General features: G+C 35.6%; 2 protein-coding genes across 2 annotated transcripts in view; one reads left to right on the forward strand and one right to left on the reverse strand.

Annotated features, from left to right (window-relative positions):
- Window positions 1-6,925, forward strand: part of LOC107037198 — an 11,270-nt gene extending 4,345 nt beyond the window's left edge. Inside the window, exons 2-3 of the mRNA XM_015255598.2 lie at window positions 3,487-4,510; window positions 5,918-6,925. Of these exons, the coding sequence (XP_015111084.1) occupies window positions 3,487-4,510; window positions 5,918-6,567 (1,674 nt within the window). The 3' untranslated portion in view covers window positions 6,568-6,925. The remainder of the gene's footprint in view (window positions 1-3,486; window positions 4,511-5,917) is intronic.
- On the reverse strand, window positions 6,730-14,731 carry LOC107037197 (ATP-dependent RNA helicase SUV3 homolog, mitochondrial). Its single transcript, XM_015255597.2, has 4 exons — window positions 14,496-14,731; window positions 12,147-13,008; window positions 9,835-10,148; window positions 6,730-7,989 (listed from the first exon to the last, which is right to left on the reverse strand). The coding sequence occupies exons 1-4, from the start codon at window positions 14,570-14,572 to the stop codon at window positions 6,996-6,998; spliced, it is 2,247 nt and encodes a 748-aa protein (XP_015111083.1). The 5' UTR covers window positions 14,573-14,731; the 3' UTR covers window positions 6,730-6,995.
- Between the last annotated feature and the right edge of the window lie 4,177 nt (window positions 14,732-18,908).

Genomic DNA, 18,908 nt, shown 5'->3' on the forward strand with positions numbered 1-18,908 from the left:
GGGGGGGGGGGGGGGGGGGGGGGTAAATCTGTATTTTTCAATGTGGCTGAGATTATCAAATGTTGGTGTGAGAAACAGTGGAAATGAATTATTTAACAATATGTCAAGTGTGTCCCAATTTGTTTGAATTGAAGTCATCTTGAATGATTTTCTAATATATTGCGTTTTTTGGACGTTGAGATTAATTTTTATTGGATAGTGGTCGGAACCCCAAGTTTCATCGAGTGCACTAATAATTATGATATCTGCTATTCCCGGGCTGCTCATTACCAGGTCTATATTTGACTTTTTTCCTCTATATACGTCTACATGAGCGAGGGTATCGGTATTATGTAGAAATATATCGTTCCTCTCTATACAATCATATAGTCTTAATCCGTCTGGTTTGTTTTGACTACAGTTCCATGCAACATGGTGGGCATTGAAGTCTCCAACCAATAAACAATTGTAATATTCTCTATATATGTCAATTATTTTTTTCCAGTGCTCAAGATCTAAACTACTTTCGGGGTTCCGATAACATACCAGTACATTTATTTTCGGTTTGACATTATTGATTTCAATAGCTGCTAGTTCAACGTTCGCGTGAGGGTTGATAATGTCTTTGTAGGGTTTGATGGATAAATTATTTTTGGCAATTATTATAATACCTCCCTGTCCTGTTTCCCTTGGTAAGATAGATCTATCTACACGGTAGGTACTGAAGCCAGAAAACTTCAGTCTGCCTTTGAATGTTATGTCCGTAATATACGGTTGGAGACATCTAAAGGTGGTAGCAAGGTCTGAGGGCTTCTTGCCATTCTGCTTAGAAAGACTTCTGAGGTCTTTTATTTCAAATATTTTGTCGATGAAGTTGAGAAACTGGTCATAGTCCAGGCAGTAGTCATCTTTTTTTTTTTCATTGCACTGGCTGCTCTAACTGAATGTGCCTTCATGAACTCCTTAGTGAGAAGGCGGGTTTTCCCAGTTTTGGGTCTTTTCGCCTTTCTCACTTGTTCCTTTGGAACCTCAAAATCATCCTCTTCCTCGGCTGCTGAGTTGTCTGGGGCGAGCAAGTTCTCAGCTAATTCGGACGGGGGACGTTTAGAATTTTGGAGGTCTTCTATTTCCATTTTCTCCTGGGATGACTCTACCAAAATTTTTTCAGTAGTCTCCTTGGTGACTCCCTCAGCCTCTAGTTCTGTCATTGATTGTTCCTCTGTATTGGCATCGCCCTCTTCTACAGTCAGATCAGCTGGAAAGATGTATGGTGGGGTTAGAGGTATACTGTCTCTTTGTTGTGACAGGTGGTGGGACGCGGAACGTCGTTGAGGATTATCTCCAGATTTGTCTTGTGTACAGTTTCTAGCAATATGCCCTGTTTTATGACACTTGTAACAGGCTGGACTTTCGACGATGGATGAAATCAGATATTGGTTACCTTGGTGAATAACCTTGAGATTCTCGGAAATTTTGATAACATCTTCTTTTATTTGGACTTGCCTTCTGGAACTCGCCACTGAGTATCCCTCCTTGTCCAAGTTAAACTTGATTGTAGTCACTTTTGTGACTGGATCGATTTTGCTGACCTTGAGGGCTTCTTCAATGGCTGAGTGTGGGATTCTAGGAGAGACATTCGACAAAATTACTTTACGTGTTGTTGCTTTCTCTGGTATAATGCTGAGTCTATTTTCTCCTATGAATAGGCTGGTGTCTGGTGATGTCAGTTTGTCAACCATCTCTGGGGTTCGGACGTACATCGAAATTCGATTTACTACAGGTCTTTCGGCAGCAAGTACGTTGGTACGCCCCACAAATTCTCCAATTGCATAAATATGCTCCTTCATTTTGATTCCTTGGATTGCACTGATAATTATTCCTTGTTCTTCACTTGGAAATTCTTCTAGATTTGGTGAAATACTGGTTGCTTGCGCGAATGTTCGCGTCTGGACTGTCTGTGGGCTGGACGCATTTGCATTACCGTCTTTTATTGAATTGTTCATTTTTTCCATCGTAGAAGGAAAGAATTGCATTGAAACTGGTCAAGAGTCGCCCTGAATGGGCTAAACTCATTGACAGTTATTCCGTCTTGAAGTGAACGATTTGTCTCAATAAGCACTAGTAGCGTTTACGGAGCGTATCCAAAACACGTCTTATCACTACAGAGTTTCGAACGGAACTCAGTTTTTGAGCTATTGAGGAAAAATGAAATTTAAACAAGTTGTTATATCTCAGGAACTATTGGACCGATCATGCTAAAACAGCGCGCCAAAGTTGAGCTCAATAATAGCTACAATGGGCCAAAATATCCGATTTTTATCTACAGATTTCACCGTATTTGTGTTGAATTTTCTAAAAATTAATCACTAAAAACCCAAGTTTTCCGATACATACATACAGACATGACCCTAAAAACATAATTTCTTCACGTTTCATAACATTTTAGACCATTTGCAATCAAAATTAGAAAATCGAAAAATCGGTCAAAAACAAGGCTTCCATTCGGAAGCAAAAAGAGGTAAAATGGATACTTCGATTTCTTCCTCAATTTCTCATGTTTCAACAATATTATACAATTTCTGAAACAGTAGACATGACTGGAATTTTCGAATAGAAAAAAAACTCATTTTTGATTTCCGTTGTGGGGATGGTAAATCAAATTTTTCTTTGCTCATTTATCCTTACCTCCCCGCATTGTTTTATGGTGATTTCGTTTGTGAGTAGAAAAGTAGTCATCTTACAAATTGCGCAAAGGACACAAGGTCAGTTGTATAGAGGGTGCAATTGGTCATTGAAAAACTAAATAATTTCAAAGTTATTTCAATAGTAAATCAGGAAATCCAAAGCTAGTCTATATTTCAAACTTCAATGTAAAATTGGTAAATGTTAAGAAAGAGCGTCCCACCACCGATCCGACGGTTAAGTTTTCAGAAAGATCGATGGTAGGGCGCTCTTTCTTAACATTTACCGTAAAATTTAATAGAGTTGAAGTTTATTTGTTAATATCTCTTCCAACTCTAATTTCTGTTTATAAGAAGATACCAACACGATTCTGTTGGAAAATGCCTGTTCAAATTTGATTGAATTTTGAATAGGATCAACTTTTTCGGGTGGCCATTTACAATTGAAAAATCAGTTTGTTAAATTTATTTTGGATTTTCCTTCTCTACATTTTCCGTATTTCCTGTTTCTGTGAACGGAATATGATCACAAAAATTAAAAATATTAATCTCCCTTCATTTATTTAGAAGAAAAAAAAATTGTAAATTTTCGAAAAAAAAAGAAAAATAGATTTTGTCATTTTATTGATACTGATTGATGATGATCAATCTCTTAGCAATTTCCTTCTTCGGTTTCACTGAAATGAGATCAAAGGGATCAAAGGGATCGAAGCACCCGTTCGCTAGTTTAAAAAACAATTGAATTTTGAAAAAAATATTTATATTGCCCCACCTGCCCTTACATCCATCCATAAATTGAAAGACTCAGTTTCCTTTTTATTTACAGATAAAATACAAAAAATGTCGTTTAAGGCCAGGTGCAATACCTACAACCAGCTGTGAAGCTATGAACAACATGCAAAACAATCAAGAAGACGATTTGGAAGACTTTGAAGTGAATAGGAACTGGGGAAACTCAGACAGGCGTCCGGCCACTTTCGCAGACGAGAAAAAAGAATTCTTCCTGATTCCTCGTGATGACAAAATCATCACATACAATTGCAATGAGAATCAAAGTCTTTTGAAAAGCAATATAGGAGAAGACGATGCAGAAATAGAAGATTACTCAAGTACAGAAGTTGGAGAAAGTCTCCAAGATCAAGTTGTGGACATGATAATGAACAATGAAGAGCAGGACCAAGTTCTGGAGGTGATGCACGAAGATCTTGAAGAGTCAGGTAACACCATATACCTGAAGACGAGTGATGATCCTCAAATAGTCTACATTGAAGACTCAAACTGTAGGACAGACTGTATTGAAGAGGAAATTGAGGAGACGAATACCAAAGATAGAATTGATGGATTTTCACCGCAAAAATTCGAAGGTTCTGGTGAAGAGGGTGAAGAGTCTATAGATATGTGGGAAAGTGTTGATGGGGAGAAGGAATCAGCTCAAGAAGTCGATCAGAAAAATTCGAGAGAAGTCGAAGAAGATGCTGTAATGGACACTGAAGATCCTCTTGACCTCAATCAAAGGCCTGAAGATCTTGAAGATGCAATGCTATTTGAGGATCTGCTCGATGTATACACTGAAGTGCCCCTGCCCAGGGGCTGGTCCTCAGTTGTTATTTCCAAAGGCCGAGGAACCACTGTTATTTACGCCTTTATGACTATGACAAAGAGTGGGGTCCCTTATGCTGAGAAACAAGTCTTCTTGATGAGTGATATGGTAGTCAGATGTTCAGCTGCTGGGAGGGAGATTAATCCAAGGTTGTATAATTTATTGAGAGAGGGCAAACAGTTGAAGGTCCAGTCTCTCATGGATGTTGAGGATATTATTGAGGAGTTTGACCAAAGGATTGTTTGTGAAGGTGAGTTATTAAAACTTTTACAACAGGCTCATTTGTACAAAATATTAATATTTGATGTATGGGTGTTGTCGTCAATTATTGGTATGGTTTGTACCTTCAAAAATTTAATTTTGTTGAGGCTTCTTATATGGCTTTCTTATCATTCGAAAGGCCTCAAAATTTTTTTTCAAATTTTTTTCTAATTTTATTACGCCCGCAAGGTTAATTTTTGAATTTTGTGGGTTTTTAACAAAATGTCGCGTATTTCCGGCGGAAATTTTCCGTTCTTTCGATTGAGCATGGTGCCATTTAGCTCACATCGTCAGAAATGCTTTAAAATCGCCCAAAAAACTAGAACATTGTGTGTGGTACCCCCTTCGCCCCAGCACGATTCAAGATTTTTTTCTTTCCTTACCCAAAGTGACTATTTTTACGAAACATTAAAAAATTAGATTGGGGCTCAGATCTGTTCTATCCAAAAATATTTTTTTTCAAATTTCGTTTTAAAATTTTTTTTCCAATTTCTCATTTTTTTATTTTGTCATTCCAAAATTCATTATTTATGGTTAGATGGTCGGTGAATAATGAATATTGAAATGAAAACATAAAAAAATGAAAAATTGGGAAAATTAAAAAAGAAATTTGAAAAAATAAATTTGGATAGAAAGAATCCGAGTCCTAGTCTAATTGTTTAATGTTTCGTGAAAATAGTCGCTTGGGATAAAGAATTAAAAAAACATCCAATCGTGGTGGGGGAAGGGGGTACCACGCACAATTTTCTACTTTTATTACATGTTCCGTATTTCCTGTTTCTGTGAACGGAATATGATTACAGAGATTAAAAATGTTAATCCTTCTTCATTTTTTAAGAAGAAAAAAACAATTTAAAAAATTTCGAAAAGACAGAAGAACAGATTTTTTCATTTTATGATACTGATTGATAATGATCGATCTCTCTTTGCAATTTCCTTCTTCGGTTCCATTGAAATGAGATCAAAGGGATGTAAAATGTTCGTATTCGTTCACATTTCCAGATCATTGGTACTAATTAATTTAAAGAAAAAGAAAGAAATGAAAAACTTTAGGTGACTATCGAAAATTGTTTGTCGATCTGTATTCTCACGTGATTTATGGGGGATTCCTCTTCATTCAATGTTGTAACTTCTGAATTAAGGAACAAAAATATATACAATAACAATAAGAATGAATAAAATTAAATTAATCTAATTGTGAGGACGGAAATAGAAAGAAAATAATCGTTCAAAAATGAACGTTGTGGCCGTAATAAAATTAAAAAAATATATCTTTAGGCCTTTTAAATGATAAGAAAGTCATGTGAGAAGCCTCAACAAAATTAAATTTTTGAAAGTACAAAACCATACCAATAATTGGCGAAGACATCCGTATATTTGTTGCGCTTTTTTGCAGGTTCTTCAGAGAAAATCAACACAGAAGATATTGATAACACAGTTGGCTTCCGGGACGGTTTCAAATGGCGTCATATGAGCTGTTCTATATTGATTAATAACGGAACATCCCGTTGCTCAAAGTGTAGTGCATTAAACGTTTCAGCAAACCGAAGAAAGCTGAAGAAACCTCCACAGACAGCTGAATCAGCAGAGTTGCTCAAAAAAGATCGAACGATATTCGTACTACAAAAATTGTTGGCCAAAATGTCTAAAAAGAACCAACGAATCGAGACAGTCAAAGATAATCTTGAAGGCAAACTGAAGCAGAGATGTGCACATCCGCAGAAAAATTTAATAAGTTGTTTGGAATCCCTGAACATCCCCAAGATTCAGAAAATAATGATGACAGAGTGTCTCAAGTCATCATCACAAGAAAAGACAAGTAATTTCTCTGAGACATGGACATTCTTATCACTTTTACTCTATATTGAGTCGCCAAGAACGTACAAATATCTCCTTATTAATAAATTCATGAATTTACCTCCGATTAAACTTATGAGACGCTATCTCCATCAGATTAAAACAGACACACAGTTTTATAAATTGTTTCAACGTTCCGTCGAGCCTTTCAATGTCAGTGAGATGGCTGATGAGACTGAACCAACGTGAAATTCAATGATAGAGAAAGCAATAACGAATTTCAATTAAAAAGACAAATTTGAAACGATTGATGTCACGAAGAGGTACAATTCTTATTTATAAATTCTTTTTATATCTGTAAGTTGATGATAATATTCAAAATAGGAAGAAATAATGGAACATTCTTCATGATTCGAATTGTTTATCAAAATTTATTCCCGTTTTACCTTTTTTCCCTATTGCGCGACAAGAATTTTCACACTTGCCAAAAGCGTCATTCACCAATTGGTTAGGTAAAATATCATACCAAACTTGTTTCTCTTCAATTTGTCACCATATGCTCGATAGTATGATGAAAGAAAATATTATTCCAACCTGTGACTTGAAATCTAAATTCATTTAATCCTAAAATATATACATCATCCTTATCTTGAAAAAAATTCTTTAAAATTTAAACATCATTTCCATTTTCTGCCTTTTCCATATTTCTTCAGTATTGGTTTGCCTTTTTGTCCTTGTTGTGTCCATTCCTTTTGCAGCTCTTGGAGCATAGAAGGAGTCAACAGCCCCTGAGAGAGTAATCTTTCCGTCAGTTTTCCTCTGCCAAAACCCTCTCCAGATTCTCTATAATATTTGTTCTTTTGTGTGTTGAGTGCGAAGTTGTCTTCATCTGAGAGTGATGCGGCTCCACTACTCACGCCAGTCTCCGAGTTTCTGAGTAATTTCGTTAACTGAACGATTCCCTCCTGAATAATGGCATCCAGTTCCTTCTGAACGTCTCTGACGATATTGGTATCAGGGAACAGATCCATAAATCGATAACTGAGCCATAGATACAGATCGAGCACGTCAAAAACGGCTTCCAAGTGAACTAAATCGATGATTCTTTGTGGTGGTTGGAAAGGCCAGCCTATTTGTTGGCACAACCAATTAAAGGTAATTGGCTCATTTTTACTGTACTGTCTCGCAAATTTGAGGAACATTGTGCAGGGGAAAGGAACCTTGTTGTTGATTGGTGCGCAGCAGAAAACGTATCTGGCCCTCAAAGGCAGAGGAACATGTTGAATCATGTCTGCTAAAAATTTGAAGTCATCGACCTTACACATGAAGTACAAAGAGTCATCAACTGTGCATAAGGACACGAAGATGTCCATCAAATTCGATAGAGCAGCCTTCGGTAGGTGATAAGCATACAGTTCGATTTGCTCAGCTGTTGGGTGAAGACCTGCTTGTGTTATGGGCTCCGGAGATTGACTGAGTATTGACTTGAGCAAGGGGAGGTCTTCTGGCTTGAATGTAGTGACGAAACCCTTATCCCATTGCGTTCCGTAACGACCTGCCCTACCTGCTATTTGTAACGCCGAGGAAACTGAAATTTTGTCCATCTCCTTCTCACCTTTCTCGTTTACTGTCGGCTTTATCATTGAGTAGAAAATCACTCTCCTTATGTGCCTAAATAAAAGATAAGAGAACATTTCATGAAGGGAAAATGTACTTGTAGAAATAATTTCACCTATTAACTGAATTTTTTTCACCGTGAATATTAATAGATAATAGATTTACACTTCCAGAAAACAAATGAAATTTCATGCATAATTTAGTAGTCATTTACAGGAGAGCAATACTCAAATTTATTTAGGGGGAAAAAGTCATGAAATGTCAAATTTCAATCAAAACATGAACATTCAGTAGAGAATTACGCTGAGTTTTCAATCACTTGAGATTTCAAAATGTATAAGGTATTCCATGTCAAATGAGTCAACGGCTGACCCTCATCCTCTTAGAAATTGATCTCGATTTTTTCTACGATTGGGGCATTAGAAAAACTATCTTTCAATCTTTTTCAGATTTTTTCAAGGGAAGCCTACTATGAGTTTTAAAAGTCGTGGACTATTAGAGTGAGATTTCTCATGCATTGAAGATAGATTATATATATATATCCAAAACAAATAATTAGTGCAAAAAAATTAATTATTTATTGTTCGTTTACCCGCAGACAGAGGTTTTTTTTTTAATTTTTGGTAAAATGTGCACAATAACGATTACGAATTAATTTTTTGAAATTTTACTCGCCCACAGCTAATTTCGGTTTGTTTAACAGCCCATTTCGGAGATATGATTTTTTTTTGTTTTTTCGTTTTTTTTTTCAATAACTCCTGTTCTATTCATCCTATTTTGATTTATGACACGTCAAAATTTTCGATTTTCTACCATCTATAAGAATATTTTGAGTAATTTTTTTTCATCCCCTACGTGCATATAATACCGAATTTTCAAAAAAAAAGTTGAAAAACATGAATTTTCCAAATTATGTCCCATTTTATTCGTCTCGTCTTTTTTCAGTAACTCCTATGCATATTACATACATATTTTGAGCCATCATACAAGTTGGTTTTGGTCCTAGATCTATTTTATTTTCAATTTTTTCTTCTCAAAATTCCACGAATTTGGTTGAAATATCCTAAAATGGCATTGATTGACTTTGATTATAAACAGTATGACATGAATTTAAATGTATACTTATGTGTTACATATTTTTTTTAATACATAATCAAAATCGTTTTGGGGTGTTTTGACCTAATTCGTGAAATTTCCAGAAGAAAAAATTAGAAATAAAATAGATCCAGGACGAATTCCAACTTGTAGGACAGCTTACAATACCTGTTTTGATTATACGAGTTACTGAGAAAAGGAGGAGAAAAATAAAAGGTGATATACATAATTTAAAAAATTCAAGTTTTTCACTTTTTTTTTGAAAATTTGGTATAATGAGCACCTATGGATTGAAAAAAAAATTAGCCAAAATCTTCTTATAGATGGTAGAAAATGGAAAATTTTGAGCCGTCATAAATTAAAATCGGCTGAATAGAACCCGGGTTATTGAAAAAAAAACGAAAAAACAAAGAAAAAATCATATCTCCGAAATGGGCTGTCGAAAAAATCTGAACAAAATTGAGAGATAGTTTTTCTAGCCCCACAACCGTAGAAAAAATCGAGATCAATTTCCAAAAGGGGGAGGGTCAGCCGTTGACTCATTTGACATGGGATACGTCATATTCACCTGAATGTTACGGATTTTTATTAATTTATATGGAATTATTGAATTGAAATTACAGTTCCCATGGATTTTTTCATCAAATTGACCTGTCACTTGATGAAAAATCCGAAGAAGAGTAACGGAAATTTTGACGAAAATTTTTTAACTGTGTACACAGATTTGCATTTATTACTTCTGAATGGTGAGTGAAGAGGAAGAAGAGTTCAGTGATTGAGACGCTTCTTTTAGAATACACTTACAGATTCAAACCCATTCCTATAGCGTCAGTTGCAACCATAACTTTACAGGGATGGTCAGGATCATTGAACTTTGCAGCTTGACCTAACTTTGTATTCGGGGGAAGCCCACCGTAAATAACAGCTACTTCAATGCCCAAAGCCTCAAGTTCTCTGGATACTGTGTAAATATCGTTTTTACTAAAGCAGACTATACAATCCCCAGGTTGAATATTCCTCAAACTTCTTACTGCATCGTTTTCGATTTCTAGTTCCGTTAGACGTTTATATCGTCTGATTTCTACATCTTCTCCAGTTGTCATGCACAGAGCTTGAACCTGTAAAATTAAGAATAATCCCATAGAAAATTTGACAATGGCTAAGTCCCTCAACAAATAGCTTTTTCACAACTGCTGTATCACAATCTAAAGTTTGAATTAGATTGAATTTCAATATCATTAAGGGGCGACTACTATGAGTTTTAAAAGTCGTGGGCTATTGGAATGAGATTTCTCATACATTGAAGATCGATCATATATGTATAGAAGCAGCGCAACAGAAGCCATTTGACAGATTACATATAACTGCTATTCTCCACGTAGTTTTTTTCTCCTATGTTCATTGCTACCAATTTTATTGGTAGTAGGCTTCTGAATGGATCCCAATGTATGTTTTCAAAAAATAAAACCGTATATTCATGTTATAAGGCGTTCTCAGTTATCCTGGTGTGAAAATGAACGATGAAATATAGATGCGTTAATTTGTTTTCTCAAGCATTTTGGGTGAATTGTTCCATCTCAAGAACTATCAAATATATCGAACTAAAATTTGATATAGGAATGTCCCTCGACAATCTGAAAAAAAATCCCCTCAAAGGAATGAGGAAGAATGGAAGGGTCAAAGCTTGGCTTCTAAGCAGCAGCCAAAGTTTCAAAAGGTTTCCCTGACTTTTACCCATATCATAGTGCGCAAAAGTGAATTAAGACCAAAAAAATACAAAAACGACGATATCTTGAAAATTTTTGATGGGATGGTACCCATATTTTGTTGGAATTAGGTAGATGATATAAAAACGCACATTTTGAAGAAAAAAAATTGAAATCGGACCAATAGTTTTTGAGATAGTGAGCAAAAGAGTTTCACATACAAATCTTCGAAACTACTGGTCCAGTTCCTATCTCGGTAATTTTTCAAGTTATCATGCGAAAAAGCAATTTCAGTGAAAAAATGAAAAAACGAGAATAAAACTACATTGCTCAGGGTGTAATGGTCTTTTTTCAATCCCATTAAATAGATACCATCATGACGAGTATTTTGAAAAAAAATTGAATCGGTCGAATGGTTCAGGAGATATTGGCAAAAAACGATTTTCGAAGAATCGCTACATCTCAGGAATCGCTCAATCGATCGAGCTGAAATTCAGCACAAATTTGCGTCTCAGTGGTACCAATTAGCAGCCAGAATTTCAGCATCTTTGCCTCAATAATTCTCGAGTTATGGGGACAGTTCTGGACATACGAACACACATGTGCTGCATATACCTACATATACCTACACACACAGACATTTTTTAAAAACATCATTTCTTCAAGTTTCATAACATTTCTAGGCATTTCCATCCAAAATTTAGAAATCGAAAAAAATCACGATTACAAAAAGCTTCCATTCGGAATCAAAAAATGAATAATTAGTCGAAAAAAAATTGTTTATTGTTCGTTTACCCCGCAGACATTTAAAATGTTAAAAATAGTGCAGGGCCTCCAGTTTTTAAGCTACAGAGGTTTTTTTTCGTAATTTTTGAGAAAATGTTTGCAGTAACAATTACGAATTAGATTTTAGAAAGTCAACTCCTACAAAGCTAATTTCATTATTTTTTTAATAAAAAATTGCACCATTGATGTAAAATAGCCCGAAAACTGTTTCTGAAAGGATCGAGAATAAATTTTAAATATTTTAAGAGTAATTTTTCTGCCTATTCTACATGAATGGCGCAAATTTTGATATTAAACAAAATCAAAGTAGCTGTGTAGGAGGTGAATTTCAACAAACTAATTTGTAATTGTTGTTGCACACATTTTTTCAAAATTTTTGAAAAAAACCTCTGCAGCTCAAAAATTGGAGGCCCTGGACTATTTGGAACATATTAAGCATCTGCGGGGCAAACGAACAAAAAACAATTAATTTTTTTGCACTAATTATTTCTTTTTAGATATATATATAATTGATCTTTAATGCATGAGAAATCTCACTCCAATAGCCCGTGACTTTTAAAACTCATACTAGTCTCCCCGTAAGTAATATTCTTTCTTGAAACAATCGATTGGGATTTCCTTTACCAAGGGGATAGCACCAGCTTCTCCACACAGGTGAACTTCATTAGCGGGGATGCCAAGAAGTGCCCTGGTCCAAGCCCAGCCTCTTCCATAATCCTTAAGAAGCTGGATCTCATCGATAACGGCAACTTCACAGGGTAAATTTATGCGCGCCATTTCTACAGTACAGGAGATGTGATCAGCAGGATGTCCTTCGTCCCTCGCAAATTGTCTTTCTTCGCCCGTCACAAGATCACAGCATGTCCCCAAATCATTAGTCCTTCTGAATACCTCAGTGGCTAAAAGCTTTAAGGGTCCACAGTAGAGTCCGCTTTTTGCTGTTTTAAATCGTTCCAGAGCGTGATAAGTTTTTCCACTATTGGTGGGTCCAGCATGAAAAATGATCTTTCTGGTTATTGACCGCGCTAGGGGATACCAGTTGGCCGGGGTTCGGAGGTCAGATATCTTCTTCAGATCGTCCATACACTCCAGGTGAGGGAAAATTTCTTTTGCGTGGCGTATAAAGTAAGGGAATATGTCTGTCACGTGGCCAGCACCCTGAAGAATATCTGAGATGACCACGTGCAGGTCCACGGGAAGAGTATCAGCATCCAGACAGTACTTGCGAAAGCTGTTGAAGGCCTGCTGCTGAAGATCGTGATCTAGGCCATAGTCTTTAGCTAAAACTAAGATTTCTTTCCGTTGGAAGAAACTCGCGAGAATTCTCTGGAGATCGGATTTTTTCAGGGAGCCTCCCGTTATCTCGGCACCGACATTTATGTCGTCGGAGGTAGGCTGCACTGGAATTGGATGGAACACCGAGTTTGGATCCCTGGTGTCACTCTTCTTACCTCGGCGTGAATGCACAGTCACTGCTGGTAATGATCTGAATGCAAAAGAATAAACGTACAACAGGTAATTCATCGACGAAACCGAAAGAACGAGGCTGATAATATTATTATACTGAAAGGAGGAAACTCTGGTTTAAGGACAAAAAATCAACCAGAGAAATTATTTCATGGGTGAATAGGGCCAAAGCCGATCACTATACTTTAGCAAAATCACTGGATCGAATTGGTATAATCACATTGTCACTATGTAAATGCGGTTATGAAGAAGAAAACATCGATCATGTTCTGTGGCAATGCCCGCTGTACGATGACTCCAGACAAATCATGTTTCAAAAACTTATGAACCAAAAATTTTTTTTCACCATATCATGCACGAGAATTTCTAATTAGACTAGATAAAAACTCTCTTGGTACAATTGACGAGTTTCTTCTCACATGGTTCATAAAAATTTGAAGTGTATTGTTAATAGTTCTAAGCTACCACAACATCTGTAAATAGTTCACATGGTCTCTCATGTTTATAACGAGAAATATGTAAGCAAATTGAACTGTAGTTGTTCAGAAATGCTGAAATAAAAAAAACGAGGCTGATACTGAATATTAGAGGATGGTGGGGCAATATGCACACCTGATTGAAATAATGAGTTGAATTGGATCAAATCAACTGTTCGGAGTTCATTTAAAGTTTATAAAAACATATACATTGTCATAAGGCAGCGTCGTAGGAGTTGTAACGTAAAGCAAAAACGGGGTAAAATGGACACTTCGATTTCTTCCTCAGTTTCTTATGTTTCAACAATATTATTCAATTTCTAAAACACTAGTCATGACTGCGATTTTCAAATTGAAAAAAAAACTCATTTTTTATTTCCGTTGTGGAGAGTGGTAAACCAAATTTTTCTTTGCTCATTTATCCTCCCCTCCCCCATTGTTTCACGGTGATTTCATTTGTGTCTTGAAAATAGTCATCTTACAAATTTCGCAAATGGACAAAAGGTCAGTTGTGTACGGTGTGCAATTGTTTATTGAAAAAACAAATAACTTCAAAGTTATTTCAATAGTAAATCAGGAAATCCAAAGCTACTCTATATTTCAAACTTCAATGTAAAATTTAACAGAATTGAAGTTTATTTGTTAATATCTCTTCCAGCAACTCTAATTTCTCTCTATAAAAAGATACCCACACGATTCTGTTGAAAAATTCCTGTTGAAAATTCTTTCAACTTTTGAATAGGATCAACTTGTTCGGGTGTCCGTTTTCCCCCCACTCTTGAATAATTTTTCGGTTGTGGACTTTGCCAATCTGTGTCCAGATCGCCCAATGAAACAATTTTCAAAAATTTGAATTTTAAAAGAAATGTTTTTTCGCAAATTTTTTGAGTGTCCGTTTTACCCCAGGTCCATCTATTCATCTTGCCCCACCCTCCTCTATGTGAACATTCGTAGAAAAATATCGTCATTATTTTCGGGAATTTTTATACTTTAATTGCGCACTATTTTGGGTTTTTGGAGCAATGAATACCTTGATAGAATCTGCGGTTTAATTAAGACACTGCCTCGTGCTAGAAGTTCTGGTATCAATCGTTTTGTTGGGAACATTTTCGATTACCATGAACTACTTTAGTTATTTTATGAAATTGTAACACTTGTCCATTATTTTTAATCAATCTCATTCCATTTTTTCAAGTACTAATCTTTCGATGAAATGATGAGTACATAACTAAGGTTATGGTTCAAGATCCCAACGTGCTTGCGTGGCTTGCGTACAATATTAGGAGTGGGCGATTTTTGTCGATTAATCGAAAACATCGATTTTTCATGTCCAAACATCGATGTTCTTCGTTCGATGTTTTCAACGGCTGATTAATCGATTTTCGATTCTTTTTTCCAAACATCGATATTCCTAACCAAGCTAACAAAATTTTTAATTTTCTTGTCGAATATATTTTTTAAATTTAATCAAAAACCCTGTTTCTAGATTCAAAATTTCACTCTCCAGTACTTATCATTGGAACGTAAGTTCCTCGGGTTGTATATTTTAAAAATATATACATTTTTTTTCAATAAAAACGAGAAGAAAAAAAAATTTTTAACAATTTGTTTTCCTGTGAAGTGAAAAAAACCTCGATTTTTCAAATAATCGATGTTTTTTCCTGAAGAATCGATTCACAACATCGATGTCTTTGGAAAACATGAATTCTTCAATAATCGATGTTTTTTAAAACATCGCCCATCCCTAGTACCGTGTAGAGGGCTCATACAAACAGCGGAGCTCAATTTCTAAAAAATGCAATGGTTTATTAGTCAATGAATGGACTTGATATAAAATGACTCTGTTCATCTTTATTTACTTTTCTTTTAATGAAGAATCGTAGAAAAATGTAGACATGCATCGAAAATTCAATTGATTTTTTAAATTTATTGACAATTTTTTTATTTATTGAAAATAAACTAATACAAACCCAATACAAAAATTCTGCAGCCTGCACATGCCAAGTTTTTCCTATAAAAATCTTCAACAAAAATATTGTGTCGGCGAAATCAATAGAATTTAATTTTTCTATACAAGTTCTTCTGTTGATATTGTTTCTATACAAAATGTCCTCACGAACGAAAAAATTTAATAGAAAAACCTAACGAATTCGTTAGAAATTTCGATCTGCTCTCTATTCAACTCTATTCTACTTATTCTTCTCAGATATTTTCTATAGAATTTCTTCGGCTCAAAATTCTCAAGTTTTCTTCATTCTACTTTTCTTTTCTTTTCATCAAGAAAATTAAACAAAAAAACTTGGAAAATTTGAGCCGAGGAAATTCTATAGAAAATATCTTTTATTCTATTGAGATGAAAATATAGAATTTTTCGATATTTTCTATATTCTTTTTCTATTGAATATTTTCTATTGATCATTTCAATAGAATCGGCCAAAAACTAATAGAAAGTTCAATAGAAATTCAATAGAATTTTCTGACGTATTCGGTAGGTTTTTCTGTTACATTTTTTCATCCGTGCTCGGGTTAAATTTTCCAAGCTTTTTTGCTTGAATTCTTTCAAGAGAAAAAAAAACTCGGTGAAGGAACCTCAAAAAAATTCTGCTGTGAAATTTCGCTAGAAAATATCGCAATGGAACATGTTGTTTTAAGGGGGAACGCAATGAAATTTGAGAGTCTCTGGGTCTATTACAGAGACGATTGTAAAAGTTTATAATATGTATTGTAAGTGAAAAAAAAAGTGTAAAAAATCGAACTTTTAGCTTTTCGGCAGCTTCTAAAAGGTCAAAACGGGTCAAAATCTACAAACGTTTGGACCGGTTGAGCTGGTATTTGTGTTACACATATGCGCCAAAAAAACAAAGCTGGAGTTTAAAAATATTGATTTCTTATCTGTTCTCCTCAGTGGTATGCTTTAATTTGTTAGAATATGAACCAAATACAAGTATATACATACTATCTTCATGAAGTACAAATTTTTTCCGATATTTATTTAATACTTTTCTTGTATTTACAGAGAACCCTGATGAATCAAACCCAGAGTTAACCCAAAGTTAATTCTGGGTTCATGGAAATTTCCCAGAGTTTCTCTCTTTTTTCACTGGGTTTTTTCCATAAACCCCGAGTTGACCCAGAGTTAACTCTGGGTCTGATCTATCAGGGAAATTCGAATATTTTACTAATCCGTGTTACGCCTACGACACTCCTGTGTACAGGAAAGGGTCCCCGTGCCAACTTGATTGATTTTGTTTTTGTTCGCAAAAGTGTCACTTCAATTGTTATTAACAATTTTAATTGTTTAAAACGCTGTATCTCTTAAACTATTATAGATAAGCGGAAATTTCAAAATTCTAAAATGTTTCTACTATTGTTTAGAGTAATTTTGCTTTTTAAGAAATTTTGATGAATCAATTAATTACAAAGATACACGCGGTAGGAAAGTAACGCGGGCAAGAGCGCGCGCGGTAAAGCTGCCGACGAGTGGACTGCCCATGGGCGCGTTTCGCAATCGAGATAGTTGCAGTAACACTACTGCAACCCTATCCAATTTTGCTTGACTGTAGCTACGGTAGTTGATTCCCACTCCATGTCGATACCTATAGAGATAACTTTACTCGCTTGTTTGAACTCTCACTCTGTACTGTATTTTGCTTTCGATTTTCTTCTTAGTCTCGATTTTTTCCTATATTTATTTTTCGTGTGAGATGTGTAATTGCTGGAACATACAATAATGCTTTAAATAAACAGAATTGAGTTTTAAAAATCCGATTTTTCTGTTTGGGATTTGGATTATCGGAATATCATATTCCCATCAAACCTTTAAAAACAACAAACTTCCCAGGAAGGAGTGGTGGACGTTCATTTGGTATTGGATAACACCTCCAACGTGAAGTATTCTATCACCACCAGGTGCACGCCCCACGCGCTCTAGGCCGCACAACGGCTCCATCACGTATTCCTTCAACTTTTCAATTTATCGAAATTTTGTAAACAACAAAAGTAATTCTAAACAATTGCAGACACATTTTAGAATTCGGAAATTTTCGCGTATCTACAATAGTTTAAGAGATACAGCTTGGAGTGTCGTCATTCTAACATAATTTGTTCAAATCTTCCCCAATTCACCTCCTTATGTTGTCCATTGCACTCTGCTTGGCCAAAATTCGATTGGGAAAAATAATCCGACAAATACTCCTCGAGATTCAAAATTAATCGGGTATTTCCCTCAAGCTCCCCTGCAAAGAAACCATCGTGCCAAGTTTTGCAGAAAAATCCCTCGCGCAAGCGCTCGGGATGTTTTAACCTGCCAAACTTGACACCTTCATTTGTTTGCAATGAAGCTATCGGGAAATACCCGATAATTTTGAAGCTCTTAGGGTATTACTACTGATTATTTTTGGTAATCGGATCTGGCCTTCCCTGGGCCAATCAGAGTTCAGTATTCAATAATATGAAGTACTTCCCAATTAAAATTACAGCGGGAATTTTCCTCATCCAAATGTCAGCTAGTAGAATTGCACTATTCGACTGGTATTTCATTTAGTCAACACGGTGTTCAGCTGATAACTTTTGATAATTCAACTGGTAATTTTTCATGTTGACTATATTTGTGGAAAACAAAAGATTCCGTGGTCGAGTGAACCCCTGGTTGGAACTGTCAGATGGATTTTGTCTCATAGTGCAATTCTTTTGGCCGACATTTGGATGGGGAAATTCCCGCAAGTAATACCACGAGAGCTTCAAAATTATCGAGCAATTCCCGATAGGTTCGTTGCAAACAAACTTGACGACTTCGTTTGTGTGCAGGGAACCTTGAGGGAATTACTCGATTAATTTTGAAGCTCGAGTAGTATTCGGGAGGGAATTTTCCCATCCAAATGTCGGCCAAAAGAATTGCACTATAAGACAAAATCCATCTGACAGTTTCAACCAGGAGTTCACTCGACCATGGAATCTTTTGTTTTCCACAAATATAGTCAACATGAAAAATTACCAGTTGAATTATCAAAAATTATCAGCTGAATACCGTGTCGACTATATGAAATAACAGTCGAATAGTGCAATTCTATTGGCTGACATTTGGATGAGGAAAATTCCCAAGAATAATCCGTCGAATACCACTCGACCTACAAAATTAATCGAACATTTCCCTCATGTTTTCCTGCGTATTAACGATCGGGATAAATTTTGCACAAAAATCCCTCGCGCTGCGCGCTCGGTATTTTAATCTGCAAAACTTCTCCCTCTCGTTGCTACGCAACAAAATAATCCGGAAATATCCGATAATTTTGGAGATCTCGTGGTACTACTACTGAATATTTTTTACAAAAAAAAATTGGCGAAAAAACTAATGTATCAGGTTTTTCTAGTGAATTTTTTCGTACATAACTTCTAGATATAGAATTTCATGTGATATATTAATGAAAAATAACAATTGACAGGA

Source organism: Diachasma alloeum, unplaced genomic scaffold, assembly GCF_001412515.2.
Source record: "Diachasma alloeum isolate Michigan unplaced genomic scaffold, Dall2.0 Dall_scaffold_00214, whole genome shotgun sequence".
NCBI lineage: Eukaryota > Metazoa > Arthropoda > Insecta > Hymenoptera > Braconidae > Diachasma > Diachasma alloeum.